General features: G+C 42.8%; 1 protein-coding gene across 1 annotated transcript in view; it reads left to right on the top strand.

Annotated features, from left to right (window-relative positions):
* The first annotated feature begins 452 nt into the window (after positions 1–452).
* Positions 453–9,497, top strand: part of ppa2.L (pyrophosphatase (inorganic) 2 L homeolog) — a 45,227-nt gene continuing 36,182 nt past the window's right edge. Inside the window, 1 exon segment of the mRNA NM_001092561.1 lies at positions 453–570. Coding sequence (NP_001086030.1) covers positions 510–570 — 61 coding nt within the window. The 5' untranslated portion in view covers positions 453–509.

Raw genomic sequence — 9,497 nt, 5'->3', positions numbered from 1 at the left:
ATGCGCCACACGGAACTTGTAATTCACATGCCAACATCTTCTTTATATGTGGAACTATTGCTTTGTTTTAACCCTTATTACATCATATGTTTGTCATATAGGCTTCCCTTGTGCCCTTATGGCACTGTGACCTCCCAGCTCTCTCCGCCATTAGTCTTTCCACTATAAAGTTGCAACCCCTTGCGACAAGGGGCCACCGACAGGTTTTCTTCACTGTAAGCAGTGCGTCCACGTGGCGCGACACTATACCATGAAGTAACATGTGAGGCATCCGTAGGAAAATGCTTCGTCACACTCTGCTCATTCATTGGTGGGGGAGGTGGGGGTGTGCCCTAAACACGCCTCATCGGAGAGGCGATTGAGCTGTAGCCGCGCCTTATTTCTGCTCAGCCAATAGGAAGTGTGAGTAGGAGGCGCGTCAGTGCATAGGGTAACTCTGCAACCCTAGGCCTGTCCTCATTGCCGGTTTACAATAAGTCGCGCTAATCAGAACTACCACTACCACTAACATGTCATACAGCGTCGAGCAGAGGGCCAAGGCCAACAGCCTGGAGTACCGGCTTTTCTTCAGTGAGTGAACGGGGTGACTGACAGACATATATATGTATAATATTAATGTTCTCTCCTTCTCTATGTTTATAATGACTGTGACAGACGCCGCCACTGCTGGGATCTTACACCTGACACATCTCCCAGCATTCCCCGAGTCAGGATAGGCTGTAATACAGTAGCAGGTGGTACAGATCTTTCATTTAAGGCTGTACTTTATTATATTTAATAGTCACAGTCAGAGGAGTTACTTAATGCAATTTTCTCTGTCTGTTGTAATAATCCAGCAGTAAGAGGGGTGGACCTGACAGGAGAGGTTTAGGGAAGGACATAGAAGGTGGGTACCAGATCCCCAGCCAATAGCCATATCTGAGTAAGAGAAAAGTTAACCTAAAATGTTTTTTTTGTATACTTCAGGTTGCAGTAGTTAAATCTACTTTGTGTTCTTTTGTGTATGTGTTATGCCATACTGTTTATTCTTCTAGCTACCTGCTCACTGTGCTCTGGCCCAGAAGTGGTTAGCATGCCAGCTAAACTTTGTATCTTTATTTTTAATTAGCCATATTCAATTTATTTATTTTTTACAACCTATTCTAAGGGTAGAACTCCACAGCCGATTGCAAATGCAATGGCTTCCGTTCCCAACGTGCTGAGATGAATCGAAGGCGTCCCATTGGATGCGACGAATCTAAGGCAAGTAATAGGAATATCTGGCGTTGCATCAGACCGTCCTGTCATGTCGGATGCCCACAGCTTACTTACCTTGGATTCAGCGAATCCGACGTGACGCCTGCGATTCATCTTAGAGCATCGGAATGGAAGCTACCAGATTTAAAATTGCCCGTGGAATTGTACCCTAAAGCGGCAATCCCAGGTAAGTTTGGTATCAGAAGTAGAGCAATAATTGGAGCCAGAGATCCAGTAAATTTATTTATATTTAACCAATTGCTTGCACTCTAAATCTGTCTTCGGTTGAAGCACGTGCCCGGCCAAATTATATTATGTATAGTTCAGGAGGACCTGCACTCCAATATCCGTGAACCATCACACTTTAATACTCCTACTTGTGCATCCAACTTTTCAGCCCACATTGATAAAGTTCTTGATAAAGGCCCTAATGTGGGCCGAAACGTTGGAAACACAAGTATGAGTATTAAAGTGTTATGGTTCACTGATATTGGAGTGTAGGTCCTTCTGAAATCACTCTCACCTATGCATAAGCCCTTACAGTCTATTCAGATATGTAAAGGTTACAAGAGTTGGACTTGCTGAGTAAGCAATGAAGACTTTCACTTCTCAGCTTCTTCAGTTGAACCAAAGAAGCTGCTTGGATGAGTAGTGAAACGTTTTCAATGATTACTCAGCAAGTCCAGTTATTACTTATACTAGATATACCATGACCTGGTTGAATGAAAATCTTGTCATGTTACAAAAGAGGTTTGTACAGTAAGAGATGTAAAGTTGTACTGGCAGATACATTAGATTGCTTCAAAAAAAAGGGTTACTGAAATCAATGCCTAGTGCAAAATTGATCTGGTTGTGGTCTAATTGCTCATTTGGAGTCAGAATTGTTTTTCTTCATGTTAGAAGCACATTGCAGAGGATTCAGATTTTGCTTGCCTTCATCTGTATCAGCTAGCACTACATGTGCCTTTTTTAATGTCATCCACCAGGCAAAGGAAAAAATGCATACAATTGGTTTGGAGAAGTGACATGGATGAATAATACTATGCAAACTAAATCAGGCTGATACAGAAGAGAATTTAATTGGGATAAGAGTCAGTGGGGTAGCAGAAGAGAGGCTGGATATGTAAATGACCCTGGCGCCACCATCTATAAGTAGTAAATCCAGGGTGTAGAGGCATACAGTACTTCATATGTGCCATAAACCAGTTCTGTTGGATGGTGGGTGGCTTCTGGAGAGAGTAATGTTAGCATGGGTTAAGTCCAGATGACATAAAATTTGGTGAAGTTGCTAGTAATTTACTGATGTTGGTGTAACTAGATATGATTGCCCCCACTAAAGTATACTATACCAAAGGCTGCAGAACAGTATCTCTTAGTCCGTTTGCTCCAGCGGGGAGCATAGGGCCTCAACGACACTCCTCCAACGAACTCGGTTCGCAGCGGTCTTCTTCAGCTGAGCCCATGTCCATCCGGCTGCCTTCATTTCAGCCTCCATGCACCTCCTCCATGTCTGTCTTGGCCGGCCAACTTTTCTTTTCCCTTGTGGGTTCCACTCAAGAGCTTGCCTTGTGATGTTGTCAGAACTTTTTCTGAGGGTGTGGCCTATCCAGCCCCACTTTCTTCTTCTGATTTCTCGGTCAATGGAGATCTGTTTTGATCTTTTCCATAGGCTGATGTTGGAAGTTTTCTCTGGCCATCTGATGTGTAGGATGTGTCGTAGGCAGCGGTTGATGAAGGTTTGGAGCTTACTTGTGGTTGTCATGGTCAGTCTCCAGGTTTCCGAACCATAAAGCAAGACTGCTTTCACATTGGTGTTAAAAATATGAATTTTGGTTTGTTGTGAAAGGGCAGTGGAGTTCCAGATGGGACGTAAGGTGTTAAATGCATGTCTGGCTTTGTTGATACGGCTCCTGATGTCCTCATCTGCTCCTCCATCCTTGCTTACTACGCTGCCCAGGTAGACAAACTTGTCCACGTCCTTAATGTCAACTCCTTGCAGCTGGATTTGATCTTGCTGCTGGTTGTTAATCCTCATGGTTTCTGTTTTGTTAGTGTTGATCTTGAGGCCAGTTTTTGCTGCTTCCTCTGATAGACGTGTGAGTTTCTGCTGTGCATCTTGTTGTCTGTGCGACAGGAGGCTGACATCATCTGCAAAGTCTAGGTCCTCCAAGATTTTAGTGAAGGACCAGTGGATTCCTGTGTTGGCATTTTGTGTAGAACTCTTCATAATCCAGTCTACTACCAACAGGAAGATGGTTGGTGACAACATGCAGCCTTGTCTCACCCCCGTCCGCACTTCAAAAGGCTCTGTCATTTTTCCTTTATGCACAACCTGGCATGTGGAGTTGTTGTAAAGTTGTTTGATAATGGAGATGAATTTTGGTGGTATCCCATAATGTGCCATAAGTTTCCAGACGACCTCTCTATCTACGCTATCAAAGGCCTTCTCAAAGTCTACAAAGATTGTGTAAAGTGGAGACTGCCATTCCAGTGATTGTTCTATGATGATGCGCAATGTTGCAATGTGGTCCGTGCAAGATTTGTCCTGCCTGAAGCCTGCTTGCTCATCTCGCAGTCGTTTGTCTAGAGCCTCCCTCAGTCTCAGCAGCATGATTCGTGTGAGTACCTTGCTAGGTACAGATAGGAGCATGATGCCTCGCCAGTTGTTGCAGTTGGAGAGGTCGCCTTTCTTGGGAAGTTTCACCAGATGCCCTTCCCTCCACTCTTTTGGCACGCTTTCCTGCTCCCAGACTTTCTGAAGCAGTGGGTATAGCATGTTCGTGGTTGTTATGACGTCCGCTTTTAGGGCTTCAGGTGGGATACCATCTGGACCTGCTGCTTTCCCAGCCTTGATTTCTTTTACTGCTGTGATGATCTCGGCTCTACTGGGTGGGTTGGTGTTGATGTCCAAAAGGCTGTCTGCTGGTGGGATGAGTGGAGGCTGCTCTAGAGGTGGCCTGTTGAGGACTTCTGCAAAGTGCTCGACCCATCTCGTTCGTTCTTGGCCTTCGTTGGTAATGGTGTGGCCTTCTTTGTCCTTTGTTGCACATGATGGCTGTGTGTTCTTGCCTGCGAGAGTTCTGGTGATCTCATACAATTGCTTCATGTCCTGTTTCCCCGCTGCCGTTTCTGCCTCCTCTGTAAGGTCGTGGATGAATTTCCTCTTATCCGCTCTACAGCTCTTTTTCACCATCCGATTTGTCTCCCAATACTGTGCTTGGAGATCCATCTTTTCCTGATGATTTTGACGATTATTCATCTTCTGTTTGAGTTCTTTTCTTTCAGTCATAAGATCCCATGTACCCGATGACAACCATTCCTTGTGCTTTCTGTTCTTTTTCCCCAGGACTTCTTGGCAGGTATCCCTCCAGACTTTCTTCAGCTCCAGCCAGTGGTCTTCCACCATCTCTTTCTCCAACTCTGCTAGTGCCTCAAAGCGGTTCTTCAAGCTGCACTGGTATTCTGTAGCTTTATTTGCATCTTTCAGGCTCTGCACATTGTATTTGAATGCTGGCCTCTGTGCCTGGTCCCTGTGTGCCCTTAGCTTCAGCCTCAGTGTCGCCTGCACTAGGTGATGGTCTGACGCAGCATCCGCCCCTCGCTTCACCCTGACGTCTAGTAGACTCCTCCTCCACTTTCGACCAATGGTGATATGGTCGATCTGGTTCTCTGTCTTTCCATCAGGGGAGGTCCAGGTCTTCTTGTGGATGCTCTTGTGCGGGTAGACGGTGCCTCCAATGACAAGCTCGTTGAAAGCACAGAAGTCCATGAAGAGTTCTCCATTTCCATTTTTCTCCCCCACTCCATGTTTGCCCATGATTAGTTCTTTTTCGGTGTTTTCCTTCCCAACTTTAGCATTTAGGTCTCCCATGAGGATCTTTAAGTCCCTTCTATGTATCTTATCAATAGCTGCCTGCAATGCACTGTAAAACTCTTCTTTCTCTTCTTCTTTTGCAGTGTTAGTAGGTGCATAACACTGAGTGATGGTAACGTTTCTTCCTTTGGACTTGAATCTAGCTGACAGGATTCTCTCTGAGATTGGTTCCCACTCCATCAATGCCTTGGCTGCCTCTTCTGTCATAAGCAGTCCAACTCCATACATGTGCTGTTTTTGTGGGCCAGAGTAGATGATAGTTTCTCCGCTCGCCAGTCGTTGTTGTCCGTTTCCTGTCCATCTTGTTTCACATAATCCTAGTATGGTGATCTTATAGCGGTCCATCTCCTTGGTCACTTGTGCTGTTTTACCGCTTTCGTAAAGGGTGCGGACATTCCATGTTCCGATCTTTGTTTTGGTCTTGGTTGATAGAAGATTTATCGGCGCACTGGCTTCCCTAGGGCTTTCACCAGATTGCGTCATAAGCTCTGCTGGAGAGAAATCATTGCCAACCAAGTTGCTTTCTAATTGTGTCGTTGTGGTTTCTGTAACAAATTTTTTTTTTAACGAGAATGGGTTGTTGGCCCATAGCCCAACCCCCAACCTGGAGGGCCAGGGACTGCACTTCGTCTGGTCTCTATCCTTTGACCTGTCTGGCATGGGTGGCCCTGCCAGGAGTATAAGCTCCAGCCAGCATAGCTCTCTGGGTTATTGAGACACTCAAGCCCTCCCACCACGTCAAGGTAGCAGTCCATGGGAGAGAGCAGATCTTAGCGGCGTTTGTTATTTATAGCAGAACAGTATACTTCCCTATAAATAACAAACGCCGCTAAGATCATGGGGAATTATTTTTGTGATTCTGATCTATAGGTTGAAATAAATGTAGACTGAAGGCATGTAAAGTACAGAAATTGTCAAAGGTCTGTACTTCACATGTGCTCATCCAGTGTGGTGCAGGGGGTGCTTGGAAAATGGAAGGACCTGAGCATTTCTTGAAAGGTAGGAAACGAGCGACTAGAATGCAACTATTCACCCCGTGATTCTCTCTTTCCTTCTCCTATAGGGGCGTCAGAAATCTTCACCAAAGCTGATTCTTTCACACCTAGTAACAATAGGAATCAGTGTTTATTGCAGATGCACATGGTTTTCCATTGAAAATCGTCTCTGCTAATGCTGTGTTAGTCATGTAGTAGTTTTCTTTGTGATCACCATGCTATAGTCGCTTGCCAGTATTCCTGTAGTCATAGAGAATCAATGATTTAATGCCTTTGAGATGATCATATGGAAAAAATAGAAAAGGGTTAAATGTAAAAAAAAGCAAGAATGGATCTCATTAGAGCACACTCTTGCAATTACTGTCCCTGGAGAATGTGGAAAAGTTGTATTGGTCATTGTTGCTTTAAGATCCATCTCTGTGGGTGCTAGGCTACAGCTCCCCTTCACAATTTAATCATTGACGATATGCTGCAAAATGTGGGAACTGTAGAAACTTCTGACACACCTATCACTTTAGAACCATATTGCCAAAATGTTTTGATGGTTGGTGGTTATAGAGAGTTGCAGTTCTGCAACAACTTAGAAATAATGTTGTTTTTTGGGTTTTTTTTTTGGCTAAACAGATCTCATTTAATGTGATAAGTCCTATGATATTATCATTCTATACACTTCAGGTACAGGTGGTGCTTTAGACAGAAATAGTGATCAGGCTGTGACTGGAGGATTTGGATGATGGAACTGCTTTCAGTAAAGATTAAACAATGGCTAGACTGCATTCTATTCCATCAATTCCTGGCAAGTGTCCTCTGTAATCTATTTAATTCCACAGTTGAACATATGGTAATCTCATTCATTCATTGTTTTTTCTTGCCCCTAATGAATGTTGTCAGTCAGTAATTAGTGTACAGCCTCCTATATTGTGGATGTAATATAACATGTCTGGGACATGAACCTTATTTGCAAAGCTTATTCTCTGTACTGAAGATTTACCAATTTTACTCCATCCATTAATAGAATGACAATATAGCTGAGTTTTTTATGGTCTCAAGCTTATTTTAATGTTCCATGGAAAATGATTTTATTAGAGTCTGTTTCCATTATATGAAACAAGTTGGGCAGCACTGACACAACTATAGTCAGGCGGTGTCACATAAATTAAATTTCCTTGTTCCGGATGACCATCCCTTGTTGTGCATGGGTGTGGCACATATATACAAACACACACACAATTGTGCATCCAGTAAAGGCTTCCATGTAGTGCTTATAGAAATGGACATTTTGCCCTGCGTTCCACTTCAGTTAATTTTAAAGCATTCCACTGCAGGTGAGTGCAGGACAAATGCAATTTATTATTTTTAAGGGGCATGTACGCACACCGACGCATGCAAGTGTGGAACGCAGGTGGAATGCAACATGTTACACCGCAGGATGAAACACACTCAATTCTTCCGGGGCTCTAATCACGCAGAAGATGCATGTAAGCGGCAAACGAAGGCAGAATACAAAATGTTTCAGGCAGAGCTCATCTCATAAACACTGGCATAAATGCTTGTAAGGTGGTTTCAATGCAAGTCTGAGGTGGTTACCTCGAAAAATGGTGCCACGTGCCAATATATTTATGGCCCAGCCACTCTAGCAGCCTGCATGAAATAGATTGTAGTGTTTCCTTTACCATCTTTACTTCCATTTTGTTCACCATCATTTTTGACAGTATCCGGTAAGGGTCATACAGATATGGAATCAGTTTTTGGTTATTGATTTTCCATATAAGTATTTTTTCTTTAATATACATGAATCACTAGTTTACCTTTCAAATACATTTTTGATGGTATACAAGACAATGCGCCCTGACTTTTACTGATTATGAAGGGCTAAAAAAAATCATGTTTTGTTAACGTTATGATCAATGGCCATGCTAATAAGTGATTAGAGGATTATGAGACCATGTATTTTGACTGTGTGTGCCACTGAACAGAACTAAACACAAGTATATGGTTCAGAGTCCGAGACATATGTGAGAGCAAAATAATATATTCTTCTCTCAGTTTTAACGTGTTTTCTTTTAGGGTAAGGGCAGACGAGGAGATTCGGGGAGATTTTGTCGCCTGGCGACTTATCGCCACGTCTTTTGCGCGACTATCTCCCCGAACTGCCTCAGCGTCTTTTCCCCATAGGCTACAGCGCAAAATCGTCTGCGCTAATGCACACGAGGCGATGCGTTTTCAATAGTCGCCCAAAATTGCCTCAGTGAGGCAGTTTGCGGAGATAGTCGCGCAAAAGACGTGGCAATAAGTCGCCAAGCGACAAAATCTCCCCGAATCTCCTCGTCTGGCCTTACCCTTACAGGTATGGGTCCTGTTATGCAGAATGCTCGGGTCCGGGGGGTTTGTGGATAACAGATCTTTCTGTAATTTGGATCTTCATACCATACGTCTACTAGAAAATATGTAAACATTAAATAAACCCAATAGCCTGGTTTTGATTCCAATAAGGAATAATTATATTCATTTGGATCAAGTACAATATACTGTTTTCCAGAGAAAAGGGAAATAGTTTATAAAAATTTGGATTATTTGGATAAAATAGAATTTGTAGGAGATGGCCTTTCTGTAATAAGGAGCTTTCTATATAACGAGTTTTTCAGGTAAAGGCTCCCATGCCTGTATTACAAGCGTATAAATGCTGTTACATTATAACCTTGGTCACTTTCCTGTGCCTGGACTAAATGATCTATGTGTATATAATTTACCTAATCTTATTAGGTGATCAAAAGAAACACAGCCCAGTCTATTTAGTTACTGTGTACCCACTAGTGTGCCGTAATTGGCAAATGCATGTAGAACGCATCAAGTTGCAAACTATTAGAAAATACAGGGCTGCTTTTTTATGTATTCCCCCACAGGGAAACACCGGTAAAAACAAGTGAAGAATTGTTTTATTTAATAGGCCAATGTGGATTTTCTTTGCTTATTTTGGAGCTGTCTGAATAACTGGTTTTCTGGAGAACCAATTTACTATAGGAGTCTATACTATAGGAGTCATAGGAGTTTTAAGGATTTTTTAAAAGAAGGAAATTGTAATGCATGAAATAAAGGAGCTGCTATTTGCAGTGTGTAACATACAGAGCACTAAAAGTTAGGTGCAGTCAAACATAAATATATATACACTACTCTCCCCAGTTAAATTTGAATTGCTGCTGCCTTTCTCCTATTTGTTTCAGATTCTGGAACAGCAACAGATTCCATTCTCATCTATAGCACTGGAATTGCTTTCTTGTATGTTTCTGATTAGGGGGTTATTTTGATTAGTGATCTACTTACAGTGATATCCAAAATGAATTATATTGTATTTGGCTGCATTCAACTGATCTATGTGTTCAGGAGACTGTAGG

The sequence above is a fragment of the Xenopus laevis genome, chromosome 7L (genome assembly GCF_017654675.1).
Source record: "Xenopus laevis strain J_2021 chromosome 7L, Xenopus_laevis_v10.1, whole genome shotgun sequence".
NCBI lineage: Eukaryota > Metazoa > Chordata > Amphibia > Anura > Pipidae > Xenopus > Xenopus laevis.
Note: the sequence above shows the minus strand (reverse complement) of the source record. Positions and strands in the feature narration are given on the sequence as shown.